The sequence below is a fragment of the Uranotaenia lowii genome, chromosome 1 (genome assembly GCF_029784155.1).
Source record: "Uranotaenia lowii strain MFRU-FL chromosome 1, ASM2978415v1, whole genome shotgun sequence".
NCBI classification, from domain to species: Eukaryota; Metazoa; Arthropoda; class Insecta; order Diptera; family Culicidae; genus Uranotaenia; species Uranotaenia lowii.
Window position 1 is genome coordinate 106,597,188 of NC_073691.1, and position 16,296 is coordinate 106,613,483.

Sequence of the window (16,296 nt, forward strand, 5' to 3'; positions counted from 1 at the left end):
CAATTGGATATTCTAACCTCAGTCCAGCTCAGTCAAATCGCTTATGATGTATTAGCTTAGGCGGTTTACGGTTAACTGGCGTAATTAAAAAGAAACGAATTTGTTCCTACTGAATCTTCTTTTTCCTATTTTTATTATTTTCGTTAAGAAGCTCGTTTGACAAGGTTTGACAGTTATATTTTCGTGCAGATTCGTACTGCAAAAACAAGAATAGGCGTGGGAGAACACAACTGCTCGATTATAGCATCAGAAAATCTATAGTTATCAACCACTCACAAAAAAAAAAAAATCTCATTATAATTATCAAATTTAAATTAGAACATATTGATTTCTATTATTTCTTATCCAAGAGCATAACAGAGAATTAATATTAGGGACATGTTAAATGAGAATTGCTTGATCCTTTTTGTTTGATGAAATGAATCATAACAAAACTCTCAAAAAAAAAAATAAAAAAAAAAATCCAGCTGGTATTGATCAATCATAAATTGAAAGCTAAACATGTTGATCGTCAAAGCCTGATCTCGGCGATGAAAGTTTCCCGAAATCCATCGTAAATTTAGTAGCTTTAATCGATAAATAAAATAAAAAAGGAACCTGAATGAATGAACAAAGGATGAATGAGAGAGTGAATGAGAAAGGGCCCAATGATTGATGACTGGAATGAAAGAAAAAGAAAGGAATAAAAATATATATAGTAGATTTTGTAAATAAACAAGTAAGACAATAGCACATAGAATATAAAAAAAAAAAAAAAAAAAAAAAAAAAAAAAAAAAAAAAAAAAAAAAAATTATTATATATTAGGATCCGGACTGATGCCACTGCTCGGAGATTGTTATTCATGTAAATTATTCCCTCTAGTGATGATAAAAAAAAAAAAAATACTTTGTATTTTTTTTCTCTTGGAGGGAGATAATTGTTACCGTAGAAAGGTAACAACTTGAAAGTTTAAATTTAATTTAGAACCCTTACCAGGTGTATTTCGTAGAGTAAATGTAGATTTATAATTAATTATTAATAATGTATAATTTTTGTGATTTTTAAGGCTCTGTTGCTCATAAAATTGTAAAAAAAAAAGCTGTTTTGTCCGATAGGAGAAATTTTTATAGGGCCCAATGTTCCGCTGTCATCACGGAAGATAATCGGTCTGGGGTGTCTCAAGAGCGCGATGCCCTAGGACACACCCACCCAGAACGGTTACATGATGCGGGCTGGCTTCCGTGGCCCGATAATGACACCCGAAAATTGAGCTATGTCCCACGTATTCCCCAAATTCCAACCTCCCAGCCCTGTGAGCAGCGACGCGTCAAACGTCACCAAAAGCGTTTGAGCGTTCTTCAAGTTCCGGAATGGGAGAGGAGGAAAGAAAGCAAAGGAGAGAAAATCGATGGGAGAGCAGCGATGAGGTGTCGAAGTCGAGGAGATGCGAAACGATTAGTCAGTTGGGAGCGAGCGGCCTTTAAGCACGGTCGACTATATTTTTATCGGAAAACTAAAGCAACTTCCAAAAAGTTACCGATTCCATCCGGTGGTTCCAGCACAGATCCGGTGGCAACTTCCCAGGCTCCCACATCCCGGGTCCCCTTGTAGGGACACGAAACCGAGGCACAATCCGTGGTCCTCTGGCGGTGTACGAGAGAAGAGGGAAACCGTCCGGTGGTTTCTATCAACATTTACCGGCAACACACTCATCTCCTGCACCACGTGTCTCCCAGTAGAGACACGAATCCTAGGCACGATCCGTGGTCCTTCGGCGGTGTCGGGCCGGACAATACGTTTTTTTTGTGGCCGGCAAATCCCGTTGGAAATCAATCCGGTGGTCATTAAATTCATCGCTAACAAGTTCCGAGATTCCCGCACCACGTGTCTCCCTGTAGAGCACGAACCCTTGGCACAATCCGTGGTCCGTAGGCGGTGTCCGGGCCAAGTTAAGGAACCCTCGTCGGTGACAAAACCCTGCTGGCAATCTATCCGGTGGTCCTTGCCGGCATCCGCTGGCATTCTACCAAGTTCCTGCACCACGTGTCTCCCAGTAGAGCACGAATCCTCGGCACAATCCGTGGTCCGTAGGCGGTGTCGGGGTAAGCTATCTTCGTTGGCGGCAAACCCTGCTGACAATCCATCCGGTGGTCCTTGCTGGCATCCGCTGGCATTAAATCTGTGGGTCCGAGAAGGCATCCGCTGGCATTCTACCAGGTTCCCGCACCACGTGTCTCCCAGTAGAGCTCGAATCCTTGGCACGTTCCGTGGTCCTCGGCGGTGTTGGGGCCCTGTCGGCGGCAAATATCGCTGGCATTCATTCTGGTGGTCCAACTGTTCCGACAGACGATCCGAGGGATGCAGAACAGCGGTAAGCAAATGACCAATCCCTCGCTATACCTGTCGTCGAACCCAAGCCAATTCCTCAATCGCCACAATACAATTCCTCCCACATCAAATCAAGTCGGTGGTCCAGCAGCATGAGCAGCAACGGCCGCAACGTATTTCCTTTCCCATTAATGTTGTTTGTGTCATGAATAAAAAAAAATATTAACAAAATTAAATGAACCTGCCTTCTGCATAATTAACCCCGAAAGAGCCGGTACATTTGGGAGGGGTTCTTACTTGGTGTTTAGTTTCGTCTATCTTCCTTCAACTTTATCGAGGTTCTCCTAGGTAGTAAGCCGACCCTGGGGATAGCGAATCCGCTGAGCTAGCCTTCGTTACAATGCCAGGTGCTCTAATTTTTTGTAAAACACGAAGTTTTGCCAATCACCAAGATATTGCTTAGACAAAGATTTCGCCTTGATTTTGCAAATATAATTCATAGAATCGAAACAAAATCTTCCGGCTGAGCTCCGGGCTGGTAAGCAAAGCTGGAAGAAGTTGGACCTATAAACGACGGTGCCAGCTTTGTCGGTAGCGGTGAGTAACATTAATTTTGCATTACTTATGACAAATTTATGCTTATTCAACACTTTTTTCTTTCAAGAGCTATCTAGAAGCAGCAGAAAGTCATCGAATCGGATGGTAACATGGCGAGGCGTTACACACCATCGTCCGAGAAGCGGCTGGCTCTCCTGCAGGAACATCCGATCTTCATCGAGATGAAGAAGCTGCTTCATGAGGACCCCCGTCTGTTGCCATCGCTGCTCCAGAAGATCCAATCGAGTAATCCGGATCTGATGGATAGCATTTGGGAAAATCAGATGAAGTTTTTGGCACTTTTGAATGATGGGACCGATGAGCTGAAATAGGAAAATAGGCACAACGTTAGGCGCCTGAGCAGCATGACGATAAGTCCGATGAGTGGGTTGGGGAATCAGATCGATCCACTGCAGACTGTTGATTGTCCGGAATGGATTGAGCCCCTGAAGGATTCTGCAGGTGATGCTGTCCAATTGCTAGTCATCCTCAAGTGCAGCAAAGCTCCAGCTCAGCGCTACTCGTGGGTGGTGGTGAAGGTACATTAACTGAATATGTTAATATTGAAAAAGGCTTAAGCAGTATCTACATGATGCAACAGTTATTTGAAAATAAAATTTCGAACCATAAAATCGTTTATCATTTAGTCATGAAAATTATCAATAGCAGAATTTATAGCATTCCTTTAGCAGAACCGATTTACTTTTATTTTCATCTAACACTTTTCGATTGGAGGGAAACAAAATAGCCCTTTAGATAAGGTAACAAGAATAAGGAACAAGCAACATCCGGTTTAGGGTTTTGGTTGTTTGTTCCACCCTTTAAGATCCTTTCTATCATAACGGTCAATGAAAAGTTTTTCTTTTTCGGAACATACGGATAGACCGAACTGTATTGTAATTTTATTATAAAAAAGTGTTTAGAATACAAATTAATTCATTGAATATACTCATATCATTGTTTTTTTCCGAAAACTCAATTTAAATATAATAAAATAAACTAAACGCCAGTACGGTTTTGAATCTTTTGATCTTTCGTTTACGATTGGCTTGTGCACATACACACTTTTTTGCCATCTGATTTTTTATCTCTAACACCTGGCATCCCTGGACCCCTTTTTTCGTAAACACTACAGCCAGCTGTCAAAACTTTTTTCAATATGGCGGAATGGCGATTTGGCATATGAGATCACCATACTAGAGCCATCATGGTCCACACTAGGCAACATGAACTGCGATTTTTGTTATGAGACGAACGTTGTTGTCTGTTGTTGTTGTTGGAAACCTGAGACGGTCTCAGTGTCTCCCGAAGAAAATGGGAGACGCTGAGACCGTCTCGAGACGAACCGTCTCCTAGTGTACACGCTCGAAATTAATTAACCAATTATCGTTAAAAAGTAACCATTTTCACACCTTTCCGCGTTAAGTGATTTTTTGATTTTTTCCATAGAAGTCATTTTTTGACTTCTCTGGAGAAGTGGGAATGTGGTTAATTTTCAACCGCAGGGAATTCTTGCGTAGAAGTAGGAATATGGTTATTTTTCAACCACGTCGTAGAATGGGAAAAAGCGGGTTGATGATAGATTCAAATTAAATTTTGTTTCTTACTTATAGAGACTTTTTCAAAGAAAAAAAACCCAAAAAATCTTCTGTTTTAAGGATAATTTATTAGTATTAAGTATTCGTTTTTTATTCATGCCATCAAAACTTGTGACAATTGAAGGGAAGCCTACAGAACGGACAACACCACCCAATTTAAGATACAGTTCGTATGAACATTCCAGCTGGATGTTAAAGTATTATCATGTGCGACTTTCATAGATTCATTATGTTGTATTAATTGCTTTTTTTAATCTTTTCAGAGTCCTACCTAGATGAAACAGTAGCAGTCCCGGAGCTGTTGGATAATTTACCAGCTAATACTACTGCTCTGCTTAATTCACAAAAAGTACTCCAGTGCCGTGTCTACAACAAGGGTCTACCATCGATCAAGTGGTTCCGCCGTATCAATCTCAACAACGCGTTGGATGATCACAGTTTCAATCAGAACCAATCGATTCGTTATCTGGAGAACTTTTATGAACTGTTGCCTTCAGCGGGGGAGAAACTCTTATCGGAAGATATCTATTTAAGCAAACTGATCCTGCCAAGCGTCTCAGAGCGAGACATCGGTATTTAAGTGTGCATCGGAATTAACTATGGCGGGGTCAATACGGCAGACGCCTATGTCAATGTGGTCCATCCGAATGGTGTGACGGTCGGTACTCATGAAACAGCGTCAGACAGACGAGCCATCGGGTCGATCGCTTTGAAAACGGATTCGATAACTGTTGAGATCTAAGCAATCGGCAATCTGTAGCTTGAATTTTTTCACTTTAGTTAGTCAGTTCAATTCCAAACTCCAAACTGTAAAGACCCCAAATAAAAAGCTCTTGTTAATTTATGTAACTGCGTTCTTTCTTTACGGACCACAAACTACAAGAAGGCAACTACCGGTTGTTCTTTTCTCCCAGATACACCGACTAAGTATGCTGAAATCGAAGGCCGAGATGATTCGAAGATGTGGTTCCAAGCTGTCAAGGATGAGCTCCGTTCGATGGAAACCAACCAAGTATGGCAGCTGACGTCGTGTCCGAAGGGCGTAAAACCACTCCATTCCAAGTGGGTTTTCCGCATCAAGCTAGATTCTGGTGGCAGGCCGGTCCGATACAAAGCGCGATTGGTTGCCAAGGGCTATCTTCAGAAAGCAGGACTGGACTACGAGGAAACATTCGCACCTGTGGCGAAGCTGGCCACCATTCGTGTTGTTCTGGCGGTTGGTGTACACCATGGTTTTCAATTTCATACCATGGATGTACAAACGGCGTTTTTACATGGAAATCTCACCGAACAGATTTTCATGGCGGTACCTGAAGGCGTGGAAGCAAGACCAGGTCAAGTCTGCAAGCTGCTGAAGTCTCTCTACGGACTTAAACAGTCCCCCCGGTGCTGGAACGAGAAATTCAACAAGGTTATCATCGACATGGGTTTTCTTCGCTCCAGGCATGACTATTGCCTGTATACCAAGATGGACGAGGGCGATGAGCTGATCATAATTCTGTACGTGGATGATTTGCTTATCGCTGGCAGAAAGGGAGCGTCAATCAAGAAATTAAAACTTCAATTGGCATCGAAATTTTCTATGACCGACTGTGGATTGCTGCAAAACTTCCTGGGTATGAAGGTGGATTATGACCAGCAAAAAGGCACACTGGAATTATCGCAGGAGGTGAACCTTTCCAAAGTCCTCCAGCGGTTCCGTATGGAGAATTGCAATCCTGTTAAGACGCCGATGGAGAAAGGTCTTTCCCTAGATCGAAATGGATCCGAAACACAGGAGCCGTACAGGGAACTGCTGGGTAGTTTGATGTACATCATGTTGTGTGTCCGTCCAGATATCTGTTACTCGGTTGGTTATTTGGCCCGTTACCAACAACACCCAACCACAGTCCACTTCAAGCATCTGAAGCGTGTCGTCCGTTACCTCCAAGGTACACGAACATGGAAGTTGCAGTTCAAACGTTCATCTTCAAGTCCCCCGTTGATTGGATACGTTGACGCAGATTGGGCATCCGACTCCGAAGACCGGAAATCTATCAGCGGTTACTTTTTCAAAGTTTTCGGTTGCGTCGTAGCATGGTGCAGCAAGAAGCAAACAACGGTGGCCACTTCAAGCAGTGAAGCAGAATACGTTGCCTTGAGTAATGCGGTAGCCGAGGCTCTTTGGCTCCGAGGCATACTGGAAGATTTGCGAGAACCTGGCGGTCCTGTTACAATTTTCGAGGACAACCAGGGGTGTATGTTCATGGCAAAGAATTGTGAGACCCGAAGAACGAAGCACATCGATGTGAAGCATCACTTCATCCGGGACCATGTCGCAAGCGGTGTCATCTGTATCAAACCAGTTCGAACGCAAGATCAACATGCAGATATCTTCACCAAGGCCCTGGATTCCGTTCGGTTCTCTCAACTCCGAAGTTCCTTAGGATTGACCGTTTGAGAGGGGGTGTTGAGATCTAAGCAATCGGCAATCTGTAGCTTGAATTTTTTCACTTTAGTTAGTCAGTTCAATTCCAAACTCCAAACTGTAAAGACCCCAAATAAAAAGCTCTTGTTAATTTATGTAACTGCGTTCTTTCTTTACGGACCACAAACTACAAGAATAACCCTTGTAAACTAAACATTTATACTAAAATAGTAATCCGGATGTTAGCCGGGAACACTAATTGGCTTTTTGACCGCGACTTCTTTAAGTGTGAGATCTGCAAAATAAAAAAAGGATTATCAAAATCAAATTATTTCATCGATAACCAACTTACCAACATGTGTGTCTAATATCCTGAAGAATTTGAAACTGCAATTTCCATTAAACTTTGTAGATTGGAAGCATCCGTCTGTCAGATGAATGGCCTCCAGGAACTTCAACAGACCTAGTGGATCTAGCTTTGTTCAGCATTCTCAACCATGGCTCTTTGGGCTTCCGGAACAACGTCTAAGTGAGATACTATCAACACGATCGGACTTCTTTGTGTATAGAAAGCCTGCATAGTTATTGCTGAACAGTTGAGCTCGTTGAAATTTAAGGTTTTGTCTATTCCATTGAGTATTCTCGCCACGGTGCATGTTGTAAATAACGAAAGATAATGGATCACCAATCAATTCAATGCAGTATGTTTTCGGGGCTTTTGTGAAGTTTAAAGTCCGTTCTTTGGACATTTCAAATCCCATAGTGATCCGTTCTTCCAGCAGCGGGAAACTTAACGAATCGTGTAAACTACGCTGGCGACCGCAAATGTCTTGCAGATCCGCGGAACTTGAAGGAAGCATTTAGCAGGTGTCTCGGAACTATTTCCGTGGTGCACATCAATATCGATGCACAGAAGTTGAAGCCAAACGACCGCTGCTGAAGATCAAACGGAACAGAAAGGAAAAGTAAGTTTCCTGGGGATATTTTTTTTCTTTTTAAACTCACCCGTACCACCGCATTGTTTAATAACATGGTCATCTGTTTAGCCTGTTTGATGGTCGTCTGAATCCGCTGAGTACTGGTTCTCTTGGGAAGGGAACGAGACGATCTGGTTGGTTATTGCATTTAGCAAACACCGACACAATTATAAATTGTATGGTCATCTCGATACTTTTTATCAGGATCAAAAGTTGAGCTCGTTCCGGTAGAGATTCCTCCCGAGCTAGTTGTGGCCACTGGAACTGGAACCGGACTGATAGCGGATCTATCCATTCGGTGCACTGGAATATAAATTTTATTTTGTTTGGTTGGGATTTTTAAAGGACGCAAGTTTCTTACCTTTCATGTTCTCCCGATTCACAAGCACGCGGAATTACTTGGAAACTTATTAGCTAAGTATATTTTATTCGTGCGAGAAAACTAGAAATCTGGAACGCTTCGGCTTCCGCCATCGATAACTTTCAAAATGGCTGTGTAGATTTTCAACCGTTTTGTGGTTAATGCTCGAGAACTACCAAAAATTTAACCATTTAATGGTTAAAACTCCTTGTTGAATTATTGTTAAAAAATAACCATATTGGCGGTTTCGAAGCAAAAACCATAAAATGGTTATTTAAGAACCATAAATGGTTAGAAAAAAATGAGCGTGACTCACTCAAATGTAACCCTCTTAATAAAAAGAATAGTAGGACCACTAGAAAGATTAGTAGGAATCCTACTTGCCGCCTACTAGCCATCCCATTGTTTTGTAGTGGAAAATGGCCCAACCGATACAGTAGAAATGAAATTCCCGGTTCAAAATGACAGCTCTCGTTGACATCTGTCATGGTTTGATTGTATTGGTGTAACGTGTATGCTCATGTGTGAGTGCATTGAAAAATATAAATGCGCGTGTATTAGTGCGAGCTAAAAATAGGATTCGGAATTTTCAAACAAAAATGAATAAAACAAAAATTATTTTTAAAACTTTTCATTAATTTTCACTTCACATTATCACTATTTGAATTAACACATATTTTACTTCTTTATTTTATCCTTTGTTATCATCACTGGTCACGTCGATAGCGCCCGATCAGTAGACGCGCAATGATCAAATTCCTATGGCTTCCGGCCGTGATCATCTCCGAAACAATTATCACTTGAAACTTGTTTTCCGGAGCCACAGGTCCCTCGAGCTATCCTGTATGGAGAAAGAAACAAGTCCGTTAAATTAAAAAATAAATACATTTTTTTTGACTACTTACAACACGCAGAAAAATATATTTTAAAAATAATAAGATTTCGGCCAAAAATAATAAAAATTTTGGTTGGGAAAATGCACAAATATATTTTTGATAACACTGACAAAAAATATCGATTCGATTTAAACTTATCGTTTGATTGAAACAAAAATACACCTTTTTCAAAAATGAATCGAAATTTCTGTCAAAACAATAAAATAGAATTGATTTGAGAACTACAAAAATTTTATTTTTGGAAAAATGTATCATTAGGGGGTTCAAAATGAGAAAACTTTGTGCTGGAAATATTTTGTTTTTGTTTTAAATTTAAAAATATGTTGGTCTGAGGAATTTTCGGATCTATTAATACAATCTAAAAAAAAACATTTATGATATATTTTCTTTATTCGCATATTTCTTTAAACACTAATGGAACATGAAAACAATTACCATTCCGGAATTCCGGCCGGCATTGGAGACTGCTTCCGTTTTTTCTTGATGCAGAATAAAGGGCCCGACTCGCACTTTTAATCACTTTCTGCTTCCGGATGCTGCAGTAGTCGACCATCTCCGACTGCTGCATGACTGGAGTAGGCACGATGGCAAGCTTCGTTTTGGCCGGAATGATGCCCTACCGGCCCTTGATGTTCTTTTTCGGGTCCTCACCGTCTTCTGGATGGGTGGCACCTGCACCGTGTCTAATTTGTTCATTAGAACGAAGCACTGAGGACCCGGGCTTACGTCCATCCTATTCCGTGACGGTCACAGCAGTGTTACTGTGACGGTGACCTCTTGTGACTGTTGTTGTTCGGACGATGCTGAAAACTCATTAATTTTTTTTCTTTTTTCGACTGATCGTTTTTTAGTTACATGTTCATCGCATAAAACCAATATTGGTTTCAAACTAAACCAAAATTTTAATGCATGTAATAAAAAATGAGTGTGTAAAAATAACAAAATTCTTCGATTATTTATATTCCAAATTTTTGTGAAAGCTGTTCAAAAATCTGCTTTTAAAATACAAAATAAAATAACAAAACGTTTTGTTGAAACTATACCCCATTCTTTTTCTGCGTGAACATGCGATGCTTTAGGTCGGAAAAGAAAATCTTCCCACTCAATTATTATTCTACCTGACTTTTTTTAAACGTGTATTTATGGCAGTTTACAGACAGTTAAACCGTCGAAAATCTTAGTATTTGTGAGTTTTTCACCCTGGAATATAAATCTGTCACTCATACATCTAAACTAAATGTTGTTCATGCGTATGCTACACAAACAAGATGAACCAACCTACTGATTGTTCATGTTTTTTTTTTTGAAAGTGTGAGTGATGACAATCATGGCTGCCCGGCGGCCATAATGCAAAATTTAGAAACAATCATGGCTGCGGAAGTGTTTCCAATGAAATAGTTTTGGCGATTTTTTTTAAATTTACAGATATATGTGACGCATTCAGATAAAATTCAATTTAAAAATATCATTCAACGATAGAACTTAGAGCATTACGATTCTGAACAACAATATACCGGATTCTAATAGCACATTTCTTGGATAACAAAAAACGATAAAAATGTAACAATTGACAAATTAAAGTGGTTACAGTTGAAAAATCTAATCACGCCCAGATATAACCTGCGAATTATAATTTAACGCAGTTAATATTAAAAACCGTTGCGCTCATAAAATTCCAATATATTGTGTAGAACCAATAAAAAAACCCACCTTATGAAAAAGGAAAGTTCTAAAGAAATAGTTTGAAAAAACGAATAAATTTCTAATATAAGCAATTCATACTAAAACATTTTACTCGAAAAACTGTTAACTCAATTCCAAACTGCATGCCTAGCAACACTGACCCTGACATTTGCCGTTAGAGCGGCGAAAAAATTTTCACCACCATTTATCAAACGTGCTTCAATGAGGAAGAAAAGGCTTTTTGGTAAGTTTATAATGAAACTGAAATCTTCGGAAAGAAATGATAATTTTTCTACTTCAATAGGTGCCGCAACAACCGCGAGGACTGGATGCTGATAGTGGTCGGCAAAATCATCCAGAACATCTGAAGGCACATCAAGAAGGAATGGATTTGCACCTGAACCGACGGAAGACCAGGCTCGCTTCCAACATGGCCTCTCGAGTGCTCCCCGGTCTGATGATGTAATCGCTGCTGTGCCACAAGATGCCAAGCCTGATCTGCTTCCTGAGCTGAAAGCGCAACCAATTCGGACTGCTAGTGGGGTAAGTTAATTTTCAGTGAAATGTGAAATTTCCAACATACTAATTTTTTTTCCCATGACTTACAGATTGCAATGGCCGTAATGCCTGTCCGCACAATAACATGACGAGCAACATTTGTGTGTACTGTCTCGGTAGGCCGGCTATTGACTTAAAATATATAACCCAGAGCTACACCAGGGGTGAAATTATGAATCCTATTCGTTTCGAGTTACCCGTTTCGAGTTGAACTCGAATCGAATTAGAATCAGTATTACGAATCTCGTTCGAGTTCTAAATTTTAACGTATTAGATTTCGAGTAAATCGGGTAGTAGATCATCTCGATACGTTCCATTCGAATCGAGATCGGTGATGCCAAAGTCGGTCGAATCGAACGAAACTCGATTGTTTCGAGTTCCATAATCCCGCCCCAGATTCGAGCCGACCTCGATGAGGGCCATCCGAGCCAGATACATACAGTCTTTTCTGCAAATTCGGAACCGTGTTGAGCAGCCCAAACAGCTGGGCCACTAGTGAACAAAGGTGAACGAAGTTTAATAAGGAAGGAACTTTCATGTGTCTACCGGAAGACAAAACGTGTTTTATGTTGACGTGTCCAAAACCCCATGTGCATCAACGTTCCACCGGTGGTGGCGAAAACCGGCTGAACAAATCGACAAAGGAAAAAAGAAAAAATGTTTTTCTTCGATTTACAATGAAAATATTATATAAGTGTACTGTGTAAATAAAACTATACAATAAATGAAACTTAAATATGGGGATTTTTTTTTATTATCTGACAATTTGCGCCGGGGGTCTTCAGATTTTCCCCAAAATTGAAAATTTGGTTCATTTTTGCGGCTTAAAAAATTATGTATTTTTTCAGATTTCTAACATTTTTATTTTTTGAGTTAGCTTCGATTAAATTTTTTTGTAAATAAAAAATAACCATTTTTCAAAGCTACATAACTCTGTTGTTTCTCAACGGAAATTATAAAAAAGCACATCAAAATGCATTGAAATTTTATCAGCTTTCCAAATAGAATAGTAGAAAAAAATTAAATAATGACCTTCAACATGAAAAGTTGTAAATAAACTTTAAATGGCGTCTAAAAGTACCGTCTGCACCACCGAATATTTTGCAAAAAATACCATTGTGTAGCTCGATTCATGATGCAACTTTCATCTGAAGACACCAAAGTGGGCCATTAACACCTTGAAGAGTTATGAAAGAAATAATGACAATAAATCTCTTTTTTTGCATCGAAAACAAACAATGGTGGAACAACTGCACTCACATATGGAGATAGCAAGCACTTCTAACAACATGGAAACAAAAGAGCTTACCAAAGCAGGTAAAAAATACTACTTTTTCGTGCTTTGTAGAGTGTTGTTTAAGTGATATAACTAATAATGGGAATGTTGCTTTTACAACCTGGTCATATACTATGTAACTTATTTATTTTTCGATCAAATATCATTGTGAAGCATAATCAATGCCCATAGTAGAAGGTTCAGTCCCTGTGTTTGGGATCACAAAAATGTGATTAAAATAATAAAATATAGACTAGACGTGCTTTACATAGGACACCAAAATCCTTTCCCATTGATCAAAAAAGTATGAGAAAGTGGCACAAATGTTGTAGAAATAATCAAAGAGCTCAGTATGGCCAGTCCAGGCTGTGAAATCATGAAAATATGATACTTTTACCGTATTCGTTTTCTACATTCGCCCAGTTTTGAGGTTTACCATACTAAAACGAACACAATTCGTCGTCAGTGTTTTGCTACCTCGATCGCTCACACAAGAATCTTTAGTTTAATTAATAACGAGACTTAATCACCGGTTCCTTTTATATATTATCACTTATTGATTTTTCTCGTTGAGTGCATTTTACTCACCGAGAAAAATCAATAAGTGATAATATATATAAGAATCTTCAGTGTTCCACCGTCCATTTTAAATCAAATCGGGGGAATTACGGAGGCAAAACTTAGCGCATAAACTTTTAAAAATGACAGTAAAATATACATAACTTGTTGTGACCTGGGGCAAAACTGGGTATAAACGAATACGTTAATAGATTTTTGGATATAACATGAAGTCAGTTAAGCTGCAACAATCTACCGCCCCTTCTTTCATAACAGTCCCATATAGAAAAATAAGCAAGCGAGACAATCAGCTTTTTCTGTTTTAGAATATATTTTCAAATCGTGACCACCACTTTCAGCATAAACGAAAATCGTTTCTAGGTTGTCATAATAAAACGTTAGGCCTGAAATTTTCGAAATTGGGTTATTGGTAAGGTCGAGAGCACCATTTTTATTCATTATGGGACTGTTAATCGACCATATTTGAAACCTTTTTCGAATCTACTAGCATAACAGTCCCATACAAAATATATTTTTCTCACCAAGCTACTTTCTAAGACTTAAATTTGATCATTTTTGAACTTCTAAATGCAATTGTCAGAAAAAGATATATATATTTGCAAAAAAATATCATGAATTCCATAATCATGAATTAAGTTGAATCTTTTTACGATTTTTGATTGCATCCGATAGTTTTTCGCTCAGGAAGTCATTCCTAAGAAAGTCAGACCTGCCTTCGAAAACAAGTGTGCATCATTCGACATCAAGTGAGTTAAAAAAATGTTTAAATGGTTCAAAGCAATAAACCAAAGACTATTTCGCCGAAAGAAACATTGAAAAGTAACCAAATCCGTGGTATTTCACATATGGGACTGTTATTCAGGTATATTTCATATAGGACAGCCACAAATTGATATTATTTTTTCGAAATTTCTAGAACAAAACCTCATTTTTTAGTCTTTTATGATGAAGCCTTATGTTGACCTAAAATTACGAAAATTCATATGGGACTGTTATGCGAGTATGGGCAGTCTGAAAAGGACGAAAAAGTGGTATTTTTTACCAGCTTTGATAAGTTCTTTTGTTTCCATGTTGTTAGAAGTGCTTGCTATCTCCATATGTGAGTGCAGTTGTTCCACCATTGTTTGTTTTCGATGCAAAAAAAGAGATTTATTGTCATTATTTCTTTCATAACTCTTCAAGGTATTAATGGCCCACTTTGGTGTCTTCAGATGAAAGTTGCATCATGAATCGAGCTACACAATGGTATTTTTTGCAAAATATTCGGTGGTGCAGACGGTACTTTTAGACGCCATTTAAAGTTTATTTACAACTTTTCATGTTGAAGGTCATTATTTAATTTTTTTCAACTATTCTATTTGGAAAGCTGATAAAATTTCAATGCATTTTGATGTGCTATTTTATAATTTCCGTTGAGAAACAACAGAGTTATGTAGCTTTGAAAAATGGTTATTTTTTATTTGCAAAAAAATCTAACCGAAGCTAACTCAAAAAATAAAAATGTTAGAAATCTGAAAAAATACATGTGTTCTTAAGTCGCAAAAATGAACCAAATTTTCAATTTTGGAGAAAATCTGAAGACCCCCGGCGCAAACCCGTCAGATAATAAAAAAAAATCCCCATATGTATGACAAAACGAATGAAATTAAAAATAGATTTGATTCAGACTTAAAGAACAATACCGAAAACAAACAATGATCTAGCAAGCAACACTGCAATTTTGTGCACAAAATAAATTAACTGGCAACAGTGCTTGACATTCACACTCACACAAATACACATATTTTTTAATCTAAAAAATATGCATGTGTGCGGATAAGGTCATTTTGAAACGGGAAAATTCATTCCAAGTAGAATCGGTTGGGCCATTTTCTACTTGGCTGCCGGCAAAAATTCTACTAGAATTCTACTAGAACTGCTACTAGAATTCTAGTAGCCCTAGTAGAATTTTTATTAAGCGGGTTGCTGTGGCATTTGCATCGGCCATACCCAACAAACATTTTTGCTGATTAAAAACGCCAATTCTCTGATCGTATGCTGTTTTGAGGTGCTGAGTGCTGTTTCAGCTTTCTGGCTGAAGAAAGAAATATTTCAGCGCTGTTTCAGCGTATAAGGAAGTTTTATTTCAGTCAATAGAAAGTAGGGGAAAATTGACTGAGGAATAACTCGTTCAGCCTTTGTCCAACCATTTTTGACACCTTCAAATTTGACAGCCGTCAGCTGTACAAGGGTAGCTTCGAAAGCGTCTTTCAGCAATACCAAACTTTTTGTTATTCATGACGAATCAAAATAATTATCTTTTGAATCGTCTAATGATTCGAAATTTCTCATTTTGCATGTTGAAATGGCCTTGCCGGGAAATTAACATTTTATTCTCGTAGCAATTTCAATTTCTTCATATGAAATTGACCTTGGTTGAGAAATATTTTGGTCGCTTAAGAGCGACACTTTTCTGTTCCTTCGCAGAATGCATGGTTGGTTCTGCCTTCTGCGGCATGAGACCAACAAGTCGTAGGTTCAAAGTTCGAGACAAGTTCAAATGAAGAAAAAATAACACGGGAGGGGAAAATTAGCTGGCAAACATCGGACATACATCGGTCAACATTCTTTTTGTTTTTTTTTTGTTGCTCCGTCAATTGACGTTTCATGTGGTTTCATGTCATCTTCGCTGATTAATTTCTCCAGATCTCGATGTTTAAGGGCTGAACAGCAGCTTCTCTCTGAATTTGGGTTGCCTTCTTTCAGCAAGATAGCTGATTTAAAATTAGAACAAAACAATGTTTCAGCGGTTGTTCAGCAAAAAATGTTTGTTGGGTAGCCTCTGCCACCTCCGCGATTCCTCCGACTGGTGGTTGACCATATTTTGGAATTCAAGCATCCAATTTTTACGCTAAAAATGAAAAGAATACATAAAATGAATTTTCACTTAAAACTACATGCAAAAAGAACTCACCATTTTACTATATTCGGGGCCTAAAACAGCTCGGTAAATTCCCGGAGCTGATTACATGCATCCTTTCCCGCCGAACTATGCTGCTTTAATGACGTGGTCGAAA

General features: G+C 38.9%; 1 protein-coding gene and 1 long non-coding RNA gene across 2 annotated transcripts; both read left to right on the plus strand.

Annotated features, from left to right (window-relative positions):
- The first annotated feature begins 4,447 nt into the window (after positions 1-4,447).
- Positions 4,448-5,239, plus strand: LOC129738797 (uncharacterized). Its single transcript, XM_055730448.1, has 2 exons — positions 4,448-4,669; positions 4,767-5,239. Exons 1-2 carry the CDS (start codon positions 4,600-4,602, stop codon positions 5,081-5,083), a joined length of 387 nt encoding a protein of 128 aa, XP_055586423.1. The 5' UTR covers positions 4,448-4,599; the 3' UTR covers positions 5,084-5,239.
- A 5,767-nt stretch (positions 5,240-11,006) lies between these two features.
- Positions 11,007-11,547, plus strand: LOC129738646 (uncharacterized). The gene is made up of 3 exons (XR_008735584.1): positions 11,007-11,071; positions 11,132-11,370; positions 11,436-11,547. It is a non-coding gene; the product is annotated as an uncharacterized LOC129738646 (long non-coding RNA).
- Positions 11,548-16,296: the final 4,749 nt, after the last annotated feature.

What these genes read in the sequence shown, in the direction of transcription:
- LOC129738797 (XM_055730448.1), top strand. Translation starts at nt 4,600, where the DNA reads ATGCCATCAAAACTTGTGACAATTGAAGGGAAGCCTACAGAACGGACA. An exon ending in ACCACCCAATTTAAGATACA is followed by an intron (nt 4,670 to 4,766) that starts GTTCGTATGAAC and finishes TAATCTTTTCAG; the next exon opens with AGTCCTACCTAGATGAAACA.